The sequence below is a fragment of the Grampus griseus genome, assembly GCF_964374135.1.
Source record: "Grampus griseus genome assembly, chromosome: 15".
Taxonomy (NCBI): domain Eukaryota; kingdom Metazoa; phylum Chordata; class Mammalia; order Artiodactyla; family Delphinidae; genus Grampus; species Grampus griseus.
In genome coordinates, this window is record NC_139009.1 from 8,157,410 (window position 1) to 8,182,890 (window position 25,481).

Consider the following 25,481-nt stretch of genomic DNA (forward strand, 5'->3'; position numbering starts at 1 on the left):
GGTCAAGATCACATAACTAGCAAGAGGTGAAGCTGGGATCAGAGCCCAGCATGGAGCCCCTCGCCCTGGCGTCTCCCATCAGGCTTGATCCGGTCTTCTCCGCTCTTCCATAGCACCTGCTTCTCTTCCTCCCTTAGTTCCCCCTGACATCAAGGCTCGGATGTTTGACAGACTTACGGAGGCCTTGAAGGAAGGTGCCACGTCTGGCTCACGGCTCGCTCTCCTACAGTGTCGAGCACTGTGTCTGGGGTACGCGAGGTGATGGAAAAGGGGATACGAGCAGAACTGGGGAGCACTGGACCAGGGATGGACAAGCAAAGGTAGTCATTCCTATCATGTTAGTGACCTGCGACTTTGTACTGTAGGTTGGGAGATGACCCGAGTCAATACAATTTCTCCCTTGAAATTTTGGGGTTAGGGGAACTGAGGTAGGTGGTCATGTGAAGGAAAGAGCTACCTGGTGAGCTGTGTGTAGGAGGCAACCCTGGAGAGGAAGCAGAGGAAGCAGCTGGGAGAGGGGAAGGGGGCAGAGCTAAGCAAGTGGAAAGACAGTGAGGGACAGAGAGAAATCTGCCACAGTTCAAGGCCCATTGCTGGAATCCCTGGCCCCTTTCAGTGTATCATGCTCCACACACACACACACACACACACACACACACACACACACACTCACACTCACTCACTCTACTTGAGTTGTCTTGTATGGGTTCTGTTATAAGGACATTTAGAAGGAACATAAATGACATGTTGACCCTTGGCACAGGGTGCTGGGAGAGGAGATGGTGGGCTTTGAGAGAGGGAAGGCCAGCCGGCCAGGGTACAGGATGAAGGGAAGTGGACTCGGAGAACACTGGGTTGTAAACGTGACTGTGCACTTGAATCTCATGGGGAGTTCTGCAGTGTACCGATGCCTGGGTCCTGCCTCCAGAGACTGTGGTTAGTTGATGTGAATGCTGGTCTGGGCATCGAGAGTTTTAACAGTTACCCAGGTGATTCTAATATGTGAGAAGTTTTCGTGGCTGGTCTGGGCATCCAGAGTTTTAGCAGTTCCCCAGGTGATTCTAATATGTGAGAAGTTTTCATGGTAAACACTGCTTTACCGTGTTAGGGGTGGGTGAGAATGTCCAATTCGGAATAATTTTACTTATTCTCAGAACAAGAGATGATGAGAGCGATGACTTGAAGTCCTTGAGTATAGAGTGACTTTCCTCAACCAACCCCAGGTTCTAGGTCAACGATTAAAGAAGTTGTGTTTAGTTAGGCTCCAGGCAACGAGCAGATGCCAATGTGCCTGGCTATTGGCGAGTTTAAATGCTGCATGTTTACAGATATGAGAATTTGTTGGCAAATCCTGTCCCTTCTCCTTTCTTAATTGTTTGTTTAGAGACGACAAAGGATTATATCAGTTAGCATTGAAGATTTTATCTTAACTGGGTGCAAACAAAGGTCTATCAGCTGAAAATTCTAGTAGCTGAGCAATGACCTTGGGGCTGGCCCTGAGCCCACGGCCTGTAACGGGTTGCACAGTGTCTTCTTGCAGGAAGCTGATTTTATCCTGTAGCCAGCTTCCCTCAGTGAGGTCAGAGGCTGGACCACTATGTTTAGCTTTGGCGTCCAGGTTTCTGGTGGGGCTCCACCTTCATGATTTCATCTACAAGCCTAATTCCCTCCCCATCCCAAATGCCATCACACTGGGAGTTAGGGCTTCAACATATAAATTTGGGGGGGATATAAACATTTAGTCCGTAGCAGATGCATTTCCCAGTTGAATTCCAAATATGTTTTCTTCTCAGGTAGATTCATCTAGTATGGCCTTGCCAATGATTAACATACCAGTCACCAGTCACTGTCCCAGGTTCCCTAAGTGGCCTCACTCCTGCCACCTCATCTCTCCTCTTCCCTTCACCTCCCAACCTTCTCCAGAATCCAGCAGGACCCTGCTCTGCCGTGCTACATGTCTGTTCTCATTGGCAAATGCCTGTCGCAGACCAAACAGAGTGACTGTCAGTCCCGGGCCTGGCAAAGGAGAGACACTTGTTCACTACAAGGCTGGGGTAAAAACAGGGAGGGAGGAAGGCTATAGAGCGAAACTCAGACATTTGGTGTGTGTGACGTATACACCAAAGGACATACCTTCCGAGGTGTGAGGGCTGCTTCATAGAGACCTGGGTCCTGCAGGCCTGGCTGTGGAGGAGGAAGAGAGAACGATGTAGTTTCTTAGCAAAAATGTATTTCTTGTCCTCACCTGACTCTTTAGGAATCTCCCCCATGCGGCCAGGGGAGAAAGGATGTCCCAGCCCCGCTTGATCACCGGGACGCAGGCGGGGAGCCACTGCCGGGGCGGTCAAGGGACTTGGCGTGCTCCCCCTCCCCCATCAGAGGCCAGCGGTGCAGGGCCGGGGCGGGGGGTGTCTTCCTTCAAGCCCCGCAGGTGCCAGGTCTGCTCCGGCACACCCGGCCTAGAGCAGTGCACGTTAGCGCCTGCCCCTCTTCCTCTGGGGCCGGGCAGGTCAAGTCCCGCAGCCATGTCCAACCGGTCAGTTCATGGTGGCACTGAATAGGGTCACAATTTTTATGTGTATCTGTGCCATCGACCGACATTACTGCCCCCAACCGAACACTCAACGGAGGACAGACGCCGCGACTGGCCTGGTCCCCGCTGGAGCCCCCAGCGCTCAGCATGGGCACAGGGCGGCACTCAACACATAAGTACTGAATGAAGGCGGGGAGACAGACGGGGCTGGGGCTTGCGGGGGTGGTGACTGCTCTCCATGCCAGGCAGTGTGGCCCGCCGGCCAGTGGGGGACCTGCGTCTCCCTCTGCCCTGAGGCTGGGGGCTCTCCTTGCTTCCCTGCTGCACGGTGTGCCTGAGTCCCATGAGTCTTGGACTCTGCCCAGCGCGTGGCCCAGGGGAGGGGGCACTGTGCTGTCTAATTAATGTATCTGTTAGGGTGAATTAGGGTGGTGTGGCCTTCAAGCTGTGGCCAATTGTCAGCCGCTCCCCTTAATCTCCCTGCGACTTCTTTTGCCCTCTTGGATGCCTCAGCCCTCATCTATGATCCTCCCCCTAATTTGGGGGTGGGCCCTCTGTGCTTTGGTTCCAAGCATTCCCTCCCCCTGGTGTACCCTCCCTCCTCCTCCTGTGGAACCCAGGACCTCTCATACCTGCCTCTTCCCCCAAGAAACTCGCTTTGGTTAGCCCGCCCACGGGCACCCCGCTGGATTGGGACCCACTCCACCTCTGGTGGATTTCCACACTGCTCTGTGCCCTGCCCTCCGAGGGGGCGGGCAGCACTGGGTGGTCCCTGGTTCCCATCTGATTCTTGAGGCCTCGAGCAAGGGAGTGCCTGTGCTGAAGGCCTCCAGCCAAACCCTGGCCTTGCATCCTACTGAGATTCCCTCCCTCCCTAGGAGACCAAGTCAGGCACCAGAGATAAAGTATAGCCCTCTGGGGGAAATTCATTGTTCTTTCTCCGGTATCCTTTCTGCCCTGGGCATTTACCTAACTAACCACTGTTGTCAATGTCAGGAGATGAGTCAATTGCACACCCACCTGTATTGTTTCATGAGACTCAGGTGAAGAGGGGCAAGAGGTCACCCTCCTGTCTCCCCTCCCCCTTGCAGAGCCCTTTCAATTGTGTAGGTAGTTAATCTGGAAAACTTCAGAATTCCCAGGATTGTTATTGTCACTGGATAGAAGGATGGAGATTTCCAGCTGGAATAGGGCGGCTTAGATCATTCTCGTCGCTTTTCTATGTAGAGAAGAGTTCTGACAATCGAGGAGTTGTAATTGTTTAGCCTTACACATCATCAGCCTTCTCTAGGTGTCCCTCCTAGGAGGAAGGTCAGCAGCCTGCAGGGTCTTGAGGCTGGGCAAGCCGGACAGTCTCTGTATCACAGCTGGGCTAAGCACTGAACAGATCCTGGGAATCACCACTCCTTAATGTATACGGTTCTAGAACTTCAAAATCTTTCAAGTTAGCAAAGTCCATGTATTTCACGTGATGGCCATTTCCATCCTCAAAGTGGATCTGTCTCCGATTTTCCAGATAGTGAAACCGAGTCTGAGTCTTTTTAGGATCGAGGGTGCTTGCATCGCTTTGCTCTGGCATCACTCCTCCCTCCTTCCTCCTCCAGAGGCTGGAGCAAGTTTACGCATCCCGGTGGTTTCCTTCTCCTCTTTCGAGTTGGGCTGAAAGCGGCAGGTCCAGGGATTGGCCCAGGGGATCACCTCAGCTGTCCTGGCTGAGTCACAGCTGGGTGACTGCTTGGTTGCAGACCGCACAGCAAGGGCCCTCCCAGGGGGACTCCAGCCAGGGCAGGATCAGCAGGGCAGAGGGCTTTCGTGAATCCAGCTCAGTTTATACTGAAACGTGATCTAGTGTCTTCTCCTCATTGCTTGTTGGAAACAAATTCTCCCTGCAGAGTCTGGACTTGTTTAGATGCAGTGGAAATAATGGGGATAGCAGAGAAAGATAGCAGATGACCCTAAACTTCTACCTAGAGCCAACCGGCTTCTTCAACGAGCACCAGAAGCCTTCCCCTTCCCGACATGTCTGGGTTGGCTGGAAAAAATCCCAGTCTTAGAGTGGCCAGAAGTGCGCTCGCATTTCCTTCCGAGCCCGCATCTTCCGTCTTCCTTCTGCATCTCAGTAAAGAGCACTAAGGTAGGCGAGGAAGGAGGGGGCGGGCTGCCCCGGCACTTCCTGCGAGGGAGGCTCTGCCGCCTGGGGCCGGGCGGGCCCTGAAAGCAGCCGAGTGGCTCGAGTCTCGTGAGGCCCCTTGCGCCGCCCCGCTCGCCCCGCCCCCGGGGGCCGGGCCGCGCAGACCAGGAGCGCGAGGCGGGCTGGGTGTTTGCATACAAAGGCGGCCAAGCGTGCGGCGCCGCAAGGTGAGTACCAGCCTCCCCGCCGCCAGCCTGCCGTGTCGAGCCTCCGTGGAGCCCCGGCCAAACCCCGGCCGCCGCCGAGGTAGGGGCCACAGCCTCTGCGGGGCCAGGCTGGGCAGGGCGGGGCACCGCCCGGGGGCGGGGGGCGCGGTCGGGCCGCTGCCGGCCGGGGGATGCGGGACGACGTGATGCCCGGGGACCACACTCTGTCCCCGCGGCCCTTTCGGGGCAAGTGTTTCAGGGAGGGAGGCGGAGAACAGGCCCAGGGACCCGGCGGCCTCGTGAGCTTCCCTCGGGCCTTCTCCCAAAGGGCTGACCTTGATCGGCGTGGCGAACTCGAGGGGTGGCCGCGGGACTCCGTCCTGGCAGGACGTGTGGGTAGTACTTGGGCGGCAAGCAGCCCTTGCTTAGCGCCGGGGACTTTTATGAAACTGGTCGGGGAGGTGGGGGTGGGTTATTTGGGATTCCTGCTTTGCTGTTGAGGAAACAGGCTCGGGGAGGTTGACTTACGTGCCCAAGGTCACACAGCTGCGGGGCGGCAGGCTGAGCCCGGGTTGGAATCCTGGTTCTCGGATTACATACAGTCTGGTCCCTCCACTGCCAGCTTCTGTGCACCTTTCCTGCAGCCTGCTGGGTGCTAGGCCTTCCATCAGCTGCCCCTGCGAATAATTTTATTTTGGGGAAGGTGGGGAAAATGTAGGATGAAAAGTAGTGTTCTGGAAATACCTTGAAGAGCCGCGGAGCAGGGGTGTGTATAGATGCCCGGCTGGTCATTTGCGTGCAGGGTAGTGGCTGGAGAACGCAGATGTCAACCCGGTTTTGACCAACAAACAGGAACTTGACTAAAACAACTGGCCGTGTTAATTCAGAGAATTTTTAGAGCCCAGTAGTTTGGAGGAGTTTTTTGGAGACATGAGCTTATCAACTGTTTTTATGGGAGGGGGCGGGTAATGGGGGAGTACTTGTGAAATTTACTGTTTGTCCCTGTTCTATAATTCGGGTCTTATGAGTTAGTAAGCAATTGCGGAAAGTACAGCAACTGAGAAGTAAACACACACGTACGCGTCTTCCCCCCCGAAATGGTGGACATCGAAGAGTTTGTCTTCCGGTTCTGTGTTTTGATAATGCTTCGTTCACATCTGCCGACATCTGTTTTATTATCGAGTGTTTTGTGTGTGGGTGTGTGGTTGGAGCTTTTATGCTTGTTTGTGTGGAGGGCCGTGTGGTGTGGAGCCAGGCCTGGACAGAGCCCTGGACCTGAACTTAGTGGGCCTGGAGGCCTGGGCTCTCATCTGGGTTCTGCGTTAGCTTGGCAGTGGGGCCCTGCCCAGGTGCCTTCACCATCCCGGGTCTCAGTTGCCCCGAATCTCAGCACTCTGGGAAAGAATGGCTGCAGAGGGCAAACCTGCTGAGTCTTGTTGCAAGGGAGAGAACTTGGGCACTCGGGTGGGGCACTGACGGATCTCCTGGTCTTGAGGGGACCTCGGAGAGTCTGGGAAGTCTGCCCTGGGAGGGGGCAGTGTGGCCAGCCCGGCCAGAAGGAAGTCTGTAAGCCTGCCCCCCACCCAGTCAGCTGTGTTCAGGGCCCTGGACCAGAGGGCGGGGTGGAGGGCAGGAGATGGAGAGAGATTTCAAAGGAAGGCCTGAGGCCTGTGGCGCGCACAGGCTGGTGCAAAGAACTTGGCTTTGTAGTTTTACCCACTTGTAACTTGGGCCAAAGACACATGCTCTCGAGTGTCTCTTGAGTGTTTCTTCTCCTAGGCAATGAAGAGAGACTCACACCCATTTGCAAGTTATGGTAAACGTGTTCACTGAGATACACAAGAGCCCCTGGGAAAGAATGCGGGGTCCCTGTGGTCACTGTTATTTTAAGGGAGGAACGCAGGGTGCCAGTGAGGAGGGCTAATTGTGGAGTTGGGACAGTCCTGCCTGACTCTGGCCTCTGGGCTGTGAATCAGCGCTGTGGGTCCCCCCTCACGCTGCGAGTTGGCCTCCGCTGGGTCCTTTCTCTTCTGGGTTCAAGGTCTAAAAGGTACCCAAATGTGATGAATTGATTTGGGCAGGGGTGCCGATGGGCATGGATGACACTGCAGGCAGCTCATTCCAGGGAAGGCCTGTTGACGGGAATGGCCTTTGGAGAATTTTGAAAAAGACCTAGGAGACGGTGGTCCCGTTGGGACACTGAGGCTGGTGGTTTGACCTGTTTGCACTTCAACTTCCTCAGCGTGACCGAGCCATGAGAACCGGGGGCTGTTGAGGTGACAAGGAACGTGCGAGGCCGCGACGTCTGGTCAGCGTTGGGGCGAGTGCCCTGGGGAGGGCGGGCGAAGTCCCACTTCTTAGGTTTCACTGAACCCTGGCCGGGTTTATTACGCCCGGAGCCCACTCACTTAGAATCGGAGTGGGATTTGTGAAAAGAAGTCGAGCAAAGTCCGAGCAAAGCCCATCAGCGGGAGCTTTCTAAGCTGTGAGCAGAGGGTCTAGAAAGAGCAGGGGCCTGACACCTGCTTTCATTCCCGGCAGCAGGTCCAGCTCGGGGGATGCAATGTGCCGGGCTCGGGAGACCCTCCTGACAGTGGGGGGGGGGCTGTCAGGGAGACTGTGACCTGTCCCCCTGTCCTGTGTCCTCCACACTTCCCTGTGTGCCCCTTCTCCTTCGTCTTCCCATGTCTCCCCCCTGACCCCGCCCCACCTTTTATTTAAGCAACAAGAAGTGAATACTGGCCCAGGCCAGTATTCTTCACAGTGCCGCCTGTCACCCTCTGGTCCTAAAATCAGTTTAGTAGGCCCATGGGCATTTTAGAAAAGGTGAAATAGAATAGAAGAGAAAATCCCAGACCCGGACATACTAATCTTAGGTGAGGTATTGTTTTGTGAAACTTGTTTAGCTGAGATGGCGTGTGTGTGTGCCCGTGTGCCCCCGCGTGCGAACTCTGGTGGAGGGAAGCGGGGTGTGTGAGACCCAGTGCCTGGTGTGCGGGGAGGGGCCCGCGTGTGTCAGGTGTTGGGCGAAGGGGCAGGGCTCCGTCTGGAGAGGATGCTTTTCCGCGCCGGTGATGGAAACCACATCTCTCAACACGCTGAGCAGGTTTGGGATTTTTGGAACAACCGTTTTTCCTGCTGCTGAATGCTGGCCTTTCGAATAAAGAGCTACAGGTTGTTAGAGCAGAGTCATGGCTCTGCATCGACTGCCTGCCGACCACAGACCCTGCATTCGAGACACCCTGTGTGCCCAGTGCTCCTGGGACACCATCAGCACGCTTCTACCACGTGCCTCCTTCCCGGAAGGCCCGTTATCTCCTTGGACACATGTCTTCTCTCTTTTTGGTGAAATCTTCCTCTGCATTGATTGGTCTCTCTAGGCATCCACCTTTGGTTTACAGAAGATAGAGGCAGCGAGGGTCGTGGGATAACCGGGCACCCACAAGGCAGCTCCCCGCTTTGGCCAGAGAATTTCCTGCCGGTGGACTCTGCATCACTCCAGCCTGTGGCCCGGTCTTCGGGGTGCCTTTGGGCTCAGATTTTTGGATAAATTGGAAATGTATTCCCAGCCTATTGGAATCTAACCATACCCTTCTGATATTTCTGTATTAATTTCAACCAGTAGTATTCTTTGGCCCTGTCTTTTTGGGAGGGTGCGATCTAAATAGTTGACGTATGCAAAGCGCTGTCAGGCTGCAGCCTTAACTCACAGTCCGGCCTTCGGTGCCGTGTGTGACCAGAGGGTTAGCACCTGGCTTTCGTTTGGCCGTGCACTTGGAAAAGAACTCCACGTTTACCCGTCCTATGAGGTGGGTGCTGTTAGGGTCGTCCGTTTTATAGATATGAGACTGGGCGGCCGAGGGGTCGGTCAGTCGTTCATGGTCATGGCTTAGCAGGTGGTGGAGCTGGGAGGTGAAGGCCGGCTGTCTGCCTCTGCGGACTAAGCTTTTACCCCTGAGCTGTAGGCAGCACTCTTGAGCGTCCAGGCGATATTTGGGTGGAGGGAGCAGGGTTCACGCAGAAGTCACAGAAGCAGGGCTTTCTTTTTGGCCAAGACACAGACCTGGACAGAGGGCCCTTGCTGGGGTGGAAAGAGAGGCTGCAAGCCCTGTGCTCCATTCGTGAGTTGCGGGGTCAAGAGCTGGGGGATCGGGGTCTAAACCTGGGCCTGTTTTTCCAGCACATTGGCCACCGGGGTAGTTCAGCTGCCTCCACCCTCCACCACCCAGGCCTTTTGTGCTCCTTGGCAAGGACCTGAGAACACTCATCACACGGGATTGTAAGATCGGAGCATTGCACAATCCCAGCGCTGGAGGAGCGGTCACCCATCTGACCCTTCCGACCAAAGCAGGACCACCCCGCATCGCCCCCGCCTGTCCAGCAGTTTCAGTGCTGGGGAGACCCTGACACCGAGCAGACCAGAGTTTGCCATCCCTCCCCCAGTTCTCTGAGGTCATTAAAAATTAACGTTAAAGCAGTACATGCGCATGTAGAAAACAAAACCCAGGAACCAACGCCTTGGAAATATTTGTGATGAAAAGTGAAGGTCTCCTCCCCTTCCCCAGGCCTGTTCCCTAGGGTGAGCCTGTGAACCTTTTTGGTATGTACATCAGTCCATAATTTTTTTGTGCATATGAGAATATGTATAAATGTAATTCTTAGAAATGGGTTCATATTATAAATATTTTTGTACTTTTTTCACACAGTATATATACCTTTTCATGTTAGTATTTGGAGAACTACCTCTCCCTCCCTTTTTTTTTTTTAACAGCCTCAAAATATTCAATTATATGGTGTGGGTGGTCTCTAATTTACTTAACTGAAGTCCTGTAGATATTTGCTTCTAATTTTCCTTATTATAATCAGTGCCCTGATTACTGTTTTGTACATAGCAGAAGAATTGCTGGAGTTTGCTGGTGTGTGCAAAAAATGACAGCTATTGCCACAATGCTTACCCCGTTTATTACCCCTCCGGCAGGGAGTGGTGAGTGTTCGTTTCCTCCTGTTCTCACCAACCCCTCAGGTTTTTACAAAATGCTTTGATTTTGGACCACCTGAAAGGCCTCCTTTGATTTGCATATCTTAAATTATGAATAGGATTGAGTATCTTCTCATACATCTTTGACCAAATGGACTTCTTTCTCTGTGAACTCTCTCTCTCTCTTTTGCTCATTTTTCTGTTGGGATGGTCTGAGGCCATCTTAAATTGACATTAATATTTTAGAGGTGGATGGTATTAGCAAAGCCACGGGGTTACGAGAGCTATGGCTGGGGTATTGAATTTTGGCAGAAGTTCCAAGAAAGCAGTGTTTCTTGGCAATCTGTGAACCCTGGAGAAGGATTCTGCCAATTTTGGATGAAATGCTGACTCTTCTGGTGTCACAATGAGGAGAGAAGTCATGAGACCTCCCTTCCCTCATCTTGACAAGTGTTCGCAGCGCTGCCCCCTGGACCCATACGAGACTGGGGCAGCTGGCGCGTTTGTGCATCTGCTGTGTGCCCAGAGTGTGGGGCTCCTCCCCTGTGGGCGGCCTTGAAGGAGGAGAAAATCTCCTCGACCTTCCCTTCCCTCTCTGTCTTTGCTGAGTGTCTGGAGTTATTCTGGACGCCCGCTTTCCTGACTGACTTTGCAGAGCGGCAGCCCCCTGCATCCTGGGCACACTCACGCCCCACGCCTCCTGCCGTGTACCCTGTGTCCTGCAGGATGGCCTGCAGCTGGCTCGCCCTTCCTCTGGGCCTGGAGCTGAGCTGTGGTGGGCAGGACCTGCTTAATTCAGAGAGGGCTTTGGCGCGGGGACCCCAGCGTGGGCTGGTTTTGCTGCTTCATCACTTTTGTCAGGAAGTATTGATATTAGTGTGACCTGCAAGCTTTTCAAAAGCATTGCAGGTTTTTCTGGTGAATTTTTCTTACTTTGGACCAGAGTGCCTCCTGAGGAACGCTGGCGTGCCAATAAAGTCCCTGCATCCCCAGGGGTACTGACGGACACAGAAGTTTGCTCTCTTGCGTACGAAGTTTCTCTTAGTGCTCCGTTCAAGATGGTCGGACATGGGCTTCCCTGGTGGCGCAGTGGTTGAGAGTCTGCCCGCCGATGCAGGGGACACGGGTTCGAGCCCTGGTCCAGGAGGATCCCACATGCCGCGGAGCGGCTGGGCCCGTGAGCCATGGCCGCTGAGCCTGCGCGTCCGGAGCCTGTGCTCCTCAAGGGGAGAGGCCACAACTGTGAGAGGCCCGCGAACCGCCAAAAAAAAAAAAAAAAAAAGATGGTCGGACTAACACATGGGGCAGCTGCTGCCAGACTCACCTGGTCCAGACTGGCCAGGGGAAGGGACCTGCCCCAGCGTGTGCTGTCAGCGCGGCAGGGGTGGGCGTGAAGCCCAGGCACCTGGACTTCCAGTCTGGCGTTGTTTACCCTGCGTCACGCTGCACCTAAGTCATACTTCCTCGTTGGTCTATATAATTTATCACATTTGCCACTGATAAATATCAGTGCGCAGTGCTCTGAAGAAAGACTTCCTCTTTGCCGTTGCTGTAAATAGCACGAGGAAGATACGCTGTTTATAAACCAATTTCATTTCCATGTAAGTCTTACTAGTCATAATATCATTTTTGGAATTTCTTAGAAATTGCCTTTTTTTAATGCTTTGTATGAAAACCAGCGTTTGCCTCGTAACCTCCCAGGTGAATGTGATCTTGGCCAGTTCCAGAGCAGCACGATGTTTCTGTTGTTACTCAGAGCTGATCAGACCTCACATTTGGACCCCAGACGTGGAGACAGAGTCTGGAATGTGCTCAGCGGAGATCAGCCAGGGGTGATGGGTGGAGGCCCCCCACCCATCCCTGTGAGGCCCGGCTAGACTGCTAGGGCACAAGGGGCAGTCACACAGCCGTCCTCAGAAGAAGAGAGAGACGTGCCGGGGCTTCAGGGAGCTGTGGGGAGAACCCCAGAGAGGCAGCCTCTGTCGTGTCCTCGAGGAAGAATGGTCCTAGCTAATAAAAGCCAAATGGCTTAAATACGCCCAGTGGCAGATGCTCACTCTCCCAGAGCAAATTCTTCAGTGTCCAGAAAGGTTATAGATGGACGTCCACGTTCAGTTGTTCAATAACTGAGCCAGCTAAGATGTAAGGCTTCCAGCTTCTCAGGACAGGAGTTAGCCTTGGCCGGTGCCAAGCCCTGTGCCGGGCACAGGTGAGCTTTTGTGTCATCTGCTGGGTGCAGGGGGAGTGGACGTGTGTGGGAAGGGCTGGGATTGGCTAGTTACTCACCAGTCCTCAGAGGTGACTTTCAGATGCTTGAGGTAGATAAGGATAAAAAGGAGGAGGGGAAGGTTTTATCCATGGGCATTTAATTTAGATTTTAATGGTAAAATCTCTTTGCCCTTTTTCTTCGTTAACTCAAAAGTAATGAGACCCTTTCCAGAGCTGCAAGGTCCCTGGGGCACGGCCCTGACTATTAGCTGGTGGCAGGGCTCGGCTGAGCCTGTGCGCCTGCCCTGAGCACCTTCTGCTCACCTGCGTGTGCCACCTGGACATGTCAGAGGATGAGGCTAGTCTGCCGCTCCTGGACCAACCGGCAAGCACAGACATACCCCTGGAGCAAGCAGACCAGTTTCCAAGCCAGCAGATACAGCTCTTAAAACGTACCGCGGTGGATAACTTTGCCTTCACCGTTGGAGAAGTGAATTTATTTTTAAATGCTGTGCGTTATATTTACCTTTCCGCAGGTGTAATTTAAAGTCTGCGCGCGCCGCCCCATAGGTAGGTCGGACCATCAAGTCATACGGGAGGCTGGCAGGATTGTCATAGTGTTGGATATAGACTGAACCTGGGTTGGATGTACTTCCACCCCTTACCCTGCCCAGGTTATATATAGACTGTCTGCAAACTGGGACAATTATATCCCTTGCATCATGATGATAACTAAGCAAACAACTTAAACTCTTGATGATTATCCCATCTGGACAGCAGACCAGCCTTAATGGTATGTGAACACGGACAGCAGGTTTAAAGGTTTGTGTCACGCTGGTTTGCTGCGTTATTGTCTTCGCCTAGCGTTGCCAGTAGGTATCCACTCAGTGGATATCGAGAAGTCCCTCAGATGCGCTCCTTTGACCAGAGTAGCTGACAGGCCGGCCCGCCGGCCCCGGAGAGCAGCAGCTGGTTGGGTTTCTGGGGGTGTGATCCTACTGCCGATCACAGGAGCACAGAGTCAGAGGCCTCGCCCTGCGTGATGTTGGGTTGGTTTTCCAACCAGGACACTCCCTGCATGTGCCTTAAACCCAGAGTCCACAGGAGTCCCTTAGGCCCCTGCTGTGAGGGGAGAGGTGACAGAGCACACGGCTGTGTGCACAGGTGGGGGATTCCCGGCAGGCTCGCTCCAGGAAGCCAGGAGTCATCCTGAGGACAGAAGTGCCGAAGATGTCTTCGGATCCCAGACTGCATGAAGGAGGGTGTCTGACCTTTTAGACCTTGAGGGCTGTGGGGGAAGGTTTTGGATTGACCTTCTGCAGCCCCGAGGAGGGGTAGCTGAGGACGGTGTGAACGCTTGTGAGAATGTTGTGCCCAGAGCCCACGACTGAGTCCGACTTATCGAGTCATTTGCTCAGGGAAGAAATGGCAGACGTTTGGCCTGTGCTTTCCAAGCGCAAAGACCTTTTCAAAGTCACCGTCTTGTATCTCGCTCTTGGTGACAGTGGCGAGGCCTCATCAGAGAGGCCGTGTGAAGACCCGGCCACCGTGCACACAGCTCACAAGTGCCGGAGGAAGGCGAGCACATCCAGGCCTTCGGAGCCCCATTGACTAAACACACATGCGCACCTGAAAGCGGAGAGCTATGTTTATCTGTGACCTTGTTGAGGACTAGCAGCCTGGGTGCTCCAGAGAGGTAAGGGGGGAGCCAGCGGATAGAGGAATTTTTTGCTGAAAACAAAAAATTTAGTTGAACATCAAAAGATTACTGCTGGGCTTCCCTGGTGGCGCAGTGGTTGAGAGTCCGCCTGCCGATGCAGGGGACATGGGTTCGTGCCCCGGTCCGGGAAGATCCCACATGCCGCGGAGCGGCTGGGCCCGTGAGCCATGGCCGCTGAGCCTGCGCGTCCGGAGCCTGTGCTCCGCAACGGGAGAGGCCACAGCAGTGAGAGGCCCGCGTACCGCAAAAAAAAAAAAAAAAGAAAAAAAAATTACTGCTAATGACAAAACCCCAGACATCTCAAGTTAAAGATTTGGGAAGATGCAAGAATCTGGGCTCATTGAAACGAATTCTTTGAAATAGATTTTAATTGTCTAGGGCCGGTATCCTGTTTTTCTCCATCCTGAGTGCCTTCAGGGTGCACCGTTGGGGTGGCTGCAGTGGCGGGTGGCTTGATGGTGCAGCGACATTCATTGTTTACCAGAATGGCAGGCAACGTTATTTGTTTACTGAAATGGCAGGCAACGTTTATTTTTTTGTCCTCACCCCCAGTTTTATGCAGTTTCTGTTTTTCCTACTTATCCTTTATCTTTCATGGCCTGTTTGTTGTCAAGAAACGTGTTATGAGCTTGTTGCCTAAACTGCGTTTGTAGTGAATTTAGTTGGGGGCATTGTCTTCGTGAGTTTTATGTTCCTGGGAGAGAACAATTCCCGTTTTCTTAATTTCTTCTAATTTTTGAATTTTAGCACTGTTCCCCTCATACCCAGACTTGCTAAGCTACTTTGAAGCGGTATGTGCACATCTGGAATTTTTTATGATGGGACAAAAAAAAATTCCCAGACAAATCCCTCTCCCCTACATCCCCGCTCTATCCCTCCCCTGGCCAAAAAACAAAAAACAAAAAAAACCCCCCAATAACCCTAAAACAAAAAAACAACTCCAAACCCCTGGTTTCTTGCTTGGGATGAAAACTTGCTTTTATGATGTTGTTATGACCAGGTCACAGAATCGTCAGCTTAGAGCCCCATTTTTGAATTTCCTTTACAACCTCTTTGTTGGATCGTGCCTGAGATTCTTTGAATGCTCCCACTGATGCTGAGCTCACTCCCTCTAACGAGTCAGTTCTCGTAGAACTGACTGTTCTAGATTGTGCTTTCCACCCTGGCTCTGGGATGGCCTCTCTCTGATTCCAACTTTAATTACAATCTCTGATCACTGGGGTAGCACTGGATACCCTGTAAACGTGTGCCGAACGTTACCGACCTTTAGAACTAGATGACTGTCATCTGTTCCGCTAAAGCCACACGACTGGTCTTTCTTTAACTGGGCCTCACCCATTGATACCAGTTCTGTCCAGCAAGAACGGGAGGCAACGCTACGCACAGCAGGACAGGGAGGGCCAGGGGTTCAACCTGGGCTCCTGTCCTCACTGCCCCTTACTGGCTGTGCTGCCCTGAACACCACGCAAGCCTGGTGCCCCAGTTCCTTGTCGGAAATGGAGTGATGATGTCGGTCCTGAGTACTCAACCTAGGCAAAGGAGTTTCATAGATTTGCATCAGATGAGCTGCCCTGGGCAAAGGAGTTTCTTGTGTCGTGAAGTGCTGAGCAAATGTCGTGTGGAGGCTTGCGTGGCCTTTCACCTGGGATTCGGGAAAAGGTGATCATTAGTGATTAGTGGCCTGCTGAGGATTTGCGGCACCCACGGGGTGGGCGTTAGGTCTGATGGCTTTGGAGTATTCCTTGTTCTCCAGAGTCAGTAGGTACCCGTCGTGGTTTTCCAAGCCCATTTAAATCTTTCTCCAAACCATCATTTTATCTTCTTGTCTCCACTTATTCTCCCTGGAGTTCCTGGTTGTTGCGTCAGGTAAGAAGCACGTGTGTTCAGACTGCACCTGCAGCTCCCCGGAGAGCCTCACGGAAACAAGAATCGGTCTGGGGGCGGGGGGGGGGGGCTGGGTTGACCGACAAAAAGTTAACATCATACGGCAGTAGAATTTGTTTTCTCAGAGAGCCTGAAATTCTGTTTCATTCTGTATGTCCTTTCAGAGATGATCCACAGGTTAGCCTTTGCTGAAATTCTAGTAGAGTTGGGGAATTTGTTTTCAGTAGTTCTCTTTCATTAGCTTCTGGTACGTTTCCTCTTTTCTCTTTATGTGATGACCTGTCTCCTCGTTCCTCATTAAAGCACTAGAATATTGTGCCCACCCGTGTGGCCATGTCTGCCCTGGGGGCCCCCTCTGTGACATAGCTTCGCATCCCCCTGCCTGCCACCGCCCCAGTCCTGTTGTGCCACGATGGTCACCAGGGAGAAATAGGCTTCTCCTGCACTCTGGTCCGTCACTCTGGGACGTGCGTTTGTTTCAAAGTGATAAGAGTAGGACCGGGGCAGCTTTGACGTGCGTCCTCTGTTTCCATCGAACCAATGCAAAAGCGTTCCCAACCAATGAAGCATTTTCACTTTTTGGAAGACAGTCACCATATAGATTTAATTCAATCACGTCATTCCACACGTACCTATCTTAATAGACAAATACAAGAGATTAGGCTCCTGGCAAATGCTGAAGAATGTAGTCAAAGGTAGCCTGGGAAGTAAAAGGAAACGTGGTCGTGTGTGGCCGCAACATTTCCTGGGTGCCCAGAGATGAGCAGGCCCCCTCCCCGTCCTCAAGGGGGGCAGACAGCTTGCTGGATGGGGTCTCGCCAGCAGCTTGACAAATGACAGCCTGCGTTTATCAAGCAGCTTTCCAGGATGGGAGGGGTTGGTGTTAACTGAACAGGAGGGCCAGTGGAAGGTTCAGTTTGCAAAACGATGAGTGATTTTGGGCGCGTAGATGAACAAGGTATCCTGATATGCAGATGAGGACGTTGGAGACGCGATGGGAAGGACAGGTTAAGGGGTGATTGTAGAACTCTTGCGGGACTTAAAGAGGTGAAGGTAGAAGGAAATGATGAAGGTGAGGAAGGTTTAACAAACATGGGGATTCTGAGAATTGTGTTTACTGAGACAGTTTTGCACTCTTTTTGACCTTTGCTAAGGTGAGGTTTCTCAGCCCCGCGCCCTGATCCACCAGCCTTCCTGGAGAGGAGTAGCTCCGACTTGGGTGTCGCCTGTCCTGTGGTAGCATCACTGTGTCACGGCCGGGAAGCACAGCCACAGTATGAAAATGGAGACACTGTTATTTCCTAGATAACATGCCTTCGATAATAGTCTCCTTGACAGACCCGGGAAGGGAATTAAAATCACTTTTATCCACTTGCATAATAAATGAGTGGGGATGATTCCTGAATTGACGATTAAAGGGACTGGCCTAAAATAATTCAAAGCCCCGTATTTAGGTTCTTTTTTTTTTTAAATTAATTAATTTATTTTTGGCTGCGTTGGGTCTTTGTTGCTGCGCAGGGGCTTTCTCTAGTTACGGCGAGCGGAGACTGCTCTTCGTTGCGGTGCGTGGGCTTCTCATTGCGGTGGCTTCTCTTGTTGCGGAGCACGGGCTCTAGGCGCACGGGCCTCAGTAGTTGTGGCTCGCGGGCTCTAGAGCGCAGGCTAAGCAGTAGTGGCACACGAGCTTAGTTGCTCCGCGGCATGTGGGATCTTCCTGGACCAGGGCTCAAACCCGTGTCCCCTGCATTGGCAGGTGGATTCTTAACCACTGCGCCACCAGGGAAGTCCCTAGTTTTAATAATTGATGCTCTTCAAGCTGAAGACGCTGTTGATTATGAATGTTGTAGATAGAATCCCCAGTGGGAATATGCTTTTGGAGTTTTGTGCTCCATGGTGTATTATCTATTTGGGTCTAACACCACTACTGCAGTGGTTTCTAACTTAGGGAAGAGTATCCAGAAAGACGCTGTTCCAACGGCATGGAAGAATCTTAGAAAATTAGTAGTATTCCAGGAGGTCAAGCTGGAAGATGTCATGTTGAGAAAAATATATTTACCTGTTTCCTAACCTCAGCGTTAAGCACAGCTTAGAGAGCCCCAGTCTGGCCAGAGGGTTTTTTTTGGAGGTTTGGTTCAGCTTTCCTTGAAAAACTTTGGAACGAGGGCTGTGGAATCCCGTTTCACGTGGTCAGTGAAGCCTCGTAAGGTGAAGCAGGCGTTTCCTGCCAAATCCTGAGATTAAAAGCAAGAGATTGAAAAGTAACTTGGAACGGGGTGAGTGGAGAGCAGGTGTCTCAACGCCGTTCAGCGGAAGTTGCAGCGTTTGTTTTGTGCACATCTTTGGCTTCTCTTGAGGTCCTGAGGCACTTTCTTCTTCGGGGCAAACGTTCCCCTCAACGCCTGCTGGTGTGTCTCCGCGGACACCGTGGCGGGAGGGAGGTGAAGGGCGGCAGGGAGGGGGACTCGGGCTGGCCTGGCTTCTTCACTGACATCAACTTAGCTTCTTCCTTGAGCCTTTTACTTCAAATAGAACTGACGGAAGTGAAACTTGGGAACCGGCGCCCAGCCGGTTTATTCTTGTATTCGGTACCTATTCGCCAGCCCGTATTTACAAGAGACCCTGGACGAAGGGAAGGTCAAGGAGAGTGTGGTTGCCTTCACGCCCCTCGGTCAGGCAGGCACTGGAGGTGACGTGGGCCCAAGCTGTCACTCAGAGAAGCTTTTTAACCAAATAATGGTTCCTCTTCCTGAAATGAGTTTTGGTTAATGCAGTATTCTCCTTTACCCTCCTTGTAAAAAAATTTAAAAATGGTGGTAAGATGCACGTGACATAGAATTTATTCTTTGAACCACTTTTGAGTGAACAGTTCAGTAGACTTAATGCAATACACGCACGTGGTTGTGCGTTCACACGGTGGACAGTCACCATCCAGCTCCAGAACTTTCCTCATCTTGCACAACTGAAGCTCTGTCCCCGTTAGACGTGAACTTCCCCTGCCCTATCCCTACCCCCTGGTAACCACCGTTCTGCCTTCTGTTTCTCTGGGTTTATCTGCTCTAGGTACCTCAGATAAGTAGGAGCACACAGTATTTGTCCTTTTGTAACCGGCTTGTGTCACTTAGCGTCATGCCCTCAAGGCTCATGCGTGTTGTAACGTGCCAGAGTTTCCTTCCTTTTTAAGGCTGAGTAGTATTCCATTGTGTCTGTAATACTGCATTCTGCTTATCCATTTATCCATCTGTGGCCTCTTGGGTTGTTCTCACCTTTTGGCTGTTGGGAGTAATGCGGCTGTGAACACGGGTGTGCAGGTTATCTCTTTGAGACCTAGCTTTCAGTTCTCTCGACTGTATACCCAGAGGTGGCATTGCTAGGTCATGTGGCAGCCCTGTCTTAAGTTTGTTGAGGGGTCACCACGCCGTCGCTGCACCTGGCTGGGCAGCCAGGCGGGTGTGGCTCACGCCGGGGTGGCCGTCAGAGCCCCAGCTGTGAGGGGGGCCAGGGCTCGGCGCCGGCGGGGCTCCCGTTGCCCTGTGCCCCAGCGTCTCCCGGATTGGCGCTCTGCCTCGTTTCTTCCGTCACTGCCGCCTTTCAGGCTGGCATCCTGTCTTGTCGGCACCATCACCAGAAGCCACAGGTTGGTCTTCCTGCCTTCAGTGTCTTTTCTTGGCCGCCTTCTCTACATTTTTACCACAGTGCTCTATCTAAATCACGGATCGCATCCCGATCTTGTGGTTCCCGAGTCCCTGATGGCTTCAGTTGCTACAAAGCATCTTCCGAGTCTCCTGGCAGGTGTCGGCTCTCGTCTTCCCCCTGCGTGTTCTCTGCCGCAGGCGCCACCCCCTCTGTGCCTGTGCGCACACCTGTCTGTCTGCGGCGGCCTGTCCACCTTCCTCTCCCGGGGAGCATCCCAGCCCTGCTCCCCACCCATCGACTGTCGTCTCCTCTGGGATGGCTCTCCTCTTTCCCTGGATGTAAGTCCCTCAGCGTCTCCTTAAGTCCAAGCAGACACGACCACGCGGACGTGTGTTCTCCTTCTCTCTCCTTCACGAGCCCGAGTCCCTCCGGGGGACGGGGTCCGCATCTTTTTAATCTGTGTTCCCGGCGCCAGGCCCCTCGTGGAGGGGAGGCCCTGGATGTTTGCTGAGTGGACTTCGGTTGATCTGCTGGGCAGACAGACCGAAGCCCAGCGCAAGTGTCCCTCGAGATGTGAGAGCATCAGGTGGGCAGAGAAGGACCAGGGTGGAAACTGTTCAAAACAAAAGTCACTTATTTTTTCCTTCTCGAGTAAAAACAGTCATTTTTTTCTACCAGCGTTATTAAGCGCCTACTCTTTTTGGCGTGGTGGGGAGTATGAAGAGGTCTCAAATACAGTCTCTCTTCCCGAGAGTCTGAAGATTTGGTCTGTGAAACCTGCACATGATGAAAGAGCGAGCGCCACACGTACTGTGGACTCAGAGAGGCAGAGCCCGGTGACGACGGAGATCAGGCCTCCTGGGGTGGCCGGGGCTTGGGGTGGGGAGCGCTGGGTGGGGCCCATTCCAGGGCAGCCAGATGCCCTGAGCTGGGTGTCTTTGAAGTCGGGCGTGCGGCGCGGGCACGTTCACCTTGACTGGCTCTGGAGCCTGCCCCGAGTTAATCGTTTGTGCACCTTGTGTCTCTGTCTCCTAGGCTCAAACCATGAATTACGTCGGGCAGCTGGCAGGCCAGGTGTTTGTCACCGTGAAGGAGCTCTACAAGGGGCTGAACCCTGCCACCCTGTCTGGATGCATTGACATCATCGTGGTCCGCCAGCCCAACGGGAACCTGCAGTGCTCCCCCTTCCACGTCCGCTTTGGGAAGATGGGGGTCCTGCGTTCCCGAGAGAAGGTGGTACGTGACCTGGGGGACGGGTTCTCCTTAGAGAAAAATCCTCGCACTTCTGCGGCCTTACGTATCCGGAGCTCCTCGCGGACCCCGAGTTTTAGCTTTCCTTTGGAAAGGGCTGGTCCCTGAGTTGACAGTTACTCAGATTGTTCTGATCTCTATGCTTGTGTAAATTTCTCCAAGATTTAGTGGCATAAACCAACTGTTTATTAAGCTCCGGGGGTTCTGTGGGTCAGGAATTCACAGCAAGTGCCTCAGGCTGGCCCATCTCTGCTCTTTGCCGCCTGGGGCCTCAGCTGAAGACTCAGGGCTGGGGGCTGGGACCCTGGGTAGATGCACTTGCTCACTTGGCTGGTGGCCCTTGGCTGGACTGAGCCGAGGCTGTCACCCAGACGCCTCCGCGTGGGCTCCCCATGTGGCCTGGGCTTCCTCACACCATGGCGGCTGGCTGCAAGGGGGGGAGCCGGGCGGACTCTGCCTTCTTTTTCTTGTCTAGCCTCGGAAGCCACGTGGCCTTACCTGTGTTGTGCTCTCTCACTGGGGCAATCACAAGCTTGCATGGACCCAGGATGGTGGTGGTGGGGGAGTAGACTCCGTTTCTTGACCGGAGTGACCAGCGGAGGTTTGGAACTGTGAGATATCTTGGGGACGTGTGTGACTGAAGTGTACGTAGAGACCTGGTCATTGCCCATGAGGTTTCCTGTTGTGATGAAGAACGTATGTTTTTCCTTCAGGTTGACATAGAAATCAATGGGGAAGCAGTGGATTTGCACATGAAATTGGGAGATAATGGAGAAGCATTTTTTGTTCAAGAGACTGATAACGATCAGGTAAGGGAGCCTGGGTGGTGAAGCTGTCTCCCGCATTTTGAGCTTTGAGCAGGGCTCATCTGGGAGCGTGTGTGGAGAGGTGATGCTGGGGCCGGCTGTGTGGGTGACGGAAGAGGAGAAAAGTGGCTGTTTACCTGTCCTGGGGATTTGAGCCACAGGGTAAGTGTGTGCTATGTCTACCCAAGACTCAGCCTGATGCGTTCGCTCCCTGGTTCCAGGGAGACAGAGGAGTTGAATGACACTGGCCTGAAACCATCATCCAAAAGCATGCAAGTTATACTCGCGTGTCAAATCTCAGATGGCTAAAATGTTCTAATTTTTGTTTAGTGAGGGACTAAATCACATTACTTTTTGACTATGAAAAGATGTTTAACAGCTGCGGAGATACCATTCTCCCACCACGTGCTTCAGCCATCTCACGTGTACAGCTCTGTGGTTTTTAGTGTTTTCACGGATACATGCAAGTCATCCCCGCAGTCAGTTTTAGAACATCTTCGTCGCCTCAGAAATAGACTCTGTACCCTTTAGCTACCCCTCCCCTATCCCTAAAGCCCTAACTCCCCACCACCCCGAGCCCTGAGCAACCACTAATCAAACTTTCTGTCTCTATAGATTTCCCTAATCTGAACTTCCATCTGAATAGAATCACATTGTTTGTGGTCTTTTGTGCCTGACTTTCGTGTAGCGTAATGTTTTCAAGATTCATCCATGTTCTGGCTGTGTCAGTACTTCATTCCATTGTATGGCCGAATGATAGTCCACTGTATCTGTTTACCACATTTCGTTTATCTTTTCACGTGTTGGTGGACCCTTGGGTTTGTTTTCCACCTTTTGGCTGTTGTGAATAACGCTGTGTACAAGTTGCCGTATAGACACATGCTTTCATCTTGAGGGGTATATACCTGGGAGTGGAATTGCCGGGTCATATGTAACACTGAATTTACCACTGAGGAACTGCCAGGCTGTTGTCCAAAGCTGCTGCCCCATTTTACATTCCCACCAGCAGTGCACGAGGGTTCCGATTTGTCTATACCCTCATCAGTACTTGCTCTTTGACTTGGTGATTCTAGCCATCCTGGTGGGTGTGAGGTGGTGTCCCATCATGGTATTGATTTGCGTTTCCCTAATGACTAATGATGTTGAGCATCTTTTCATGTGCTTATTGGCCATTTGTATGTATTCTTTGGAGAAGTGTCTATTCAGATCCTTTGATCGTTTTTTTATTGGGTTATTTGTCTTTTTATCCTTGAGTTATGAGAGTTCATTATATATTCTAGATACGAGTCCCTTATCAGGTAGACGATTTGTAAATATTTTCTTCCATTGTGTGAGTTGTGTTTTCACTTTCTTGATGTTGTCCTTTGAAACACACAAGTTTTAAATTTATCTGTTTTCTCTTTGTGGCTCGTGCTTTTGTTGTCACAGGTAAGAATCCTTGGCCGAGTTCCAAGTCATGAAGATTTACCCCCATGTTTTCTTCTAAGACAAACCGTTTGTTTTTACTCTTTCATTCACTGGGAAAGCCACTTTGAAGGGATCTGATGTAGAGATTCCTCAATAAAAACCGCTTGAGCTAGTTCCTTTATGAGAAGATAGCCTTTCTAGAGGAACGGCTGTGAATAGCTCCAGGCTCTAAAATGAATGCCCATAGTTTCAATTTCAGGACAAAAACATCCCAGGCTCTGCTTCCTTCTGGTCTTCCCAGAGGTGCCAGGGTCTCTCCCAGCCTCAGCCTTCCCGCTCACATGTGGATCTCATACGTGTAGCACATTGTCTGATGCTCTGTAACCCACTTTATTTATTTAATTATTTATCTTTTGGCCATGCCGCGGCCTGCGGGATTTAGTTCCCTGACCAGGGATCGAACCTGAGCCCCCTGCAGTGGAAGTGCGGAGTCTTAACCACTGGACCGCCAGGGAGGTCCCTCTCTAAGCTACTTTAAACGATCAGCAGCATGCTTGTTAATCCCCCCTCTCTTTTGTATATATTCTTTACTTCTTTTTTTCCCTAGATTTTCTTTCAAACTAGTTTATTTAGGGGTTCCATTGTCTCTCCTCAATACATTTTATGTATTTCTCATATGCTTCTTCACTCACTAGTTCACCTAGTTCCGGTTGTCATCTTGATCAGCCAACCATCTTCGTAACAAGATTTATTGACAAGTCCTGGATTTTCTGATAGAGCTTCATTAATTTCATTTACTTCTCCTGATAGAGGAGAATAGAGTTCACGAGCAGCTTTCACGCTTTCCAAAGCACCAAACTCCTCTTGTTTGTTCAGTTCTGTTGCAACTTCGGGCAGACGACAGTACACAACATCTCCCAAAGCTTCCTGGGTAAAACTGCTGATTCCCGCTGTTCCAATACCGTTTTCTGTTGTTATCCATTCATGTTTGTGAATTTTTGCATATGTGTCAGGCTGTATGTACAGTAGTTACGTTGTTCCCTTTTATCTGACGACGCCGTAAGGTCGAGATTATCACTTCCATTTTTCTGATGAGGGAAACAGACTCAGAAGTTAAGTGACTCTGCCCAAGATCACATAGCTCATCAGAGGTGGAACCCTATTTTTTACTACCTGTTACCAGGTTTCTGATAAGAAATGAGTCATATGATAATAAAATGATGGCTATCGTTTTTTAAAAAACTGGTGAATCATTATAAAACAACTATTAAATTGACAGGCGGTGGAGGTTTTTTTTTTGGTTGTTGTTATTTTTGTTTTCTTGTAGAGAAGAGGGTCAGTACCTAATCACTTGACAGCCGCATACCTAGGTGTGCTCTGGTGCAAGTGGGCACTTGGGGCACGGTGTGGGGACACTGTCAGATGTTTTCTTTAAAAATTATTATTATCCTAATTCAGTGCATGTTAAAAACACACACACACATTCTCTCTTACACACACACACCCACACACACACGAGTGCAAAACGGAGTCCAGTTCCCAGGGTAATGTGAGACTCCAAGCCCATTTTTCCTCTTTACCCTGGAAATTTCAGACCAAGTGGAATTTTGGTAGCCTGAAATAACTGATAATTCCCTCGCTTTGTTATAATTACGAAAACGCAGGATTCAGTACAAAATGGCAGTTAGCGACTTGTCGACTTTATGACCAGCTGTCAAATTCGGCAGCCGCGTCTGCAGATCGCCGTGACGCCCTGTGCGTCCCACTGCCCCCCGCGCCTGGGCTCCGGAATGAGCACTGGTAGGTCGTCGGCACCACCGGCTCCTTAAACCCCAACTAACGACGCTCCTTCTCGGAAATGGGTTCTGTCTTTCAGGAGGTGATCCCCGTGCACCTGGCCACCTCCCCGATCCTGTCGGAAGGAGCCTCGAGGATGGAGTCCCAGCTGAGGAGGAGCTCCGTAGATTGGATGAGAAGCCTGGACCCCAACACGTCAGTGCAGGTCTTACCTCCCAGCGAGACCCCTTCAAGTGGCTCTTTAGTGAAGAAGCGAAGGAAGAGGAGGAGGAAGTTGCAGCTGGACAGCCTGAAGCGGGACGACAACACGAACACGTCCGAGGATGAAGACATGTTCCCCATAGAGATGAGCTCGGACGAGCTGCAGGACAGCAGTAGGTACGTGTGGGTGAAAGGCAGGGCCTCAGCTAGAACTGGGTGAATTCATTGTTTAGGATGATCCTTTTATTTATTTATTTATTTTTAAATTGACGTATAGTTGATTTATAATGTTGCGTTAGTTTCAGGTGTACAGGAGTGAATCGGTTTTTTTAATATATACATATATATATATATATATGTATATATCTGTTCTTTTTCAGGTTCTTTTCCCTTATAAGTTATTACAGAATATTGACTAGAGTTCCCTGTGCTCTACAGTAGGTCCTTGTGGTTTATCTATTTTGTATATACTAGTGTGTATCTGTTAATCCCAAACTGCTAATTTATCCCTCCCCCCTTTTCCCTTTGGTAACCGTAAGTTTGTTTTCTATGTCTGTGGGTCTATTTCATTTGTATCTCTTTTTTTTTCGATTGCACATATAAGTGATATGGTACGATATTTGTCTTTCTCTGTCTATCTTACTTCACTTAGTATGATGATCTCTAGGTGCATTCATGTTGCTGCAAATGGCATTGTTTCATTCTTTTTGATGGCTGAGTAATATT

At 51.5% G+C, this 25,481-nt stretch overlaps 1 protein-coding gene across 5 annotated transcripts in view; it reads left to right on the forward strand.

The window, feature by feature from the left end:
- LPIN1 (lipin 1) overlaps nt 1-25,481 on the forward strand; it is a 121,560-nt gene that overhangs the window by 49,637 nt on the left and 46,442 nt on the right. For 3 of the 5 annotated variants that reach the window (XM_082672908.1, XM_082672909.1, XM_082672910.1), the window contains exons 3-5: nt 20,329-20,529; nt 21,258-21,353; nt 24,634-24,932. In XM_082672908.1, the coding sequence (XP_082529034.1) occupies nt 20,329-20,529; nt 21,258-21,353; nt 24,634-24,932 (596 nt within the window). Of the gene's footprint in view, nt 1-4,813; nt 4,971-20,328; nt 20,530-21,257; nt 21,354-24,633; nt 24,933-25,481 lie in introns of those variants that run through there. The other 2 variants (XM_082672912.1, XM_082672911.1) reach the window with 2 other exon arrangements.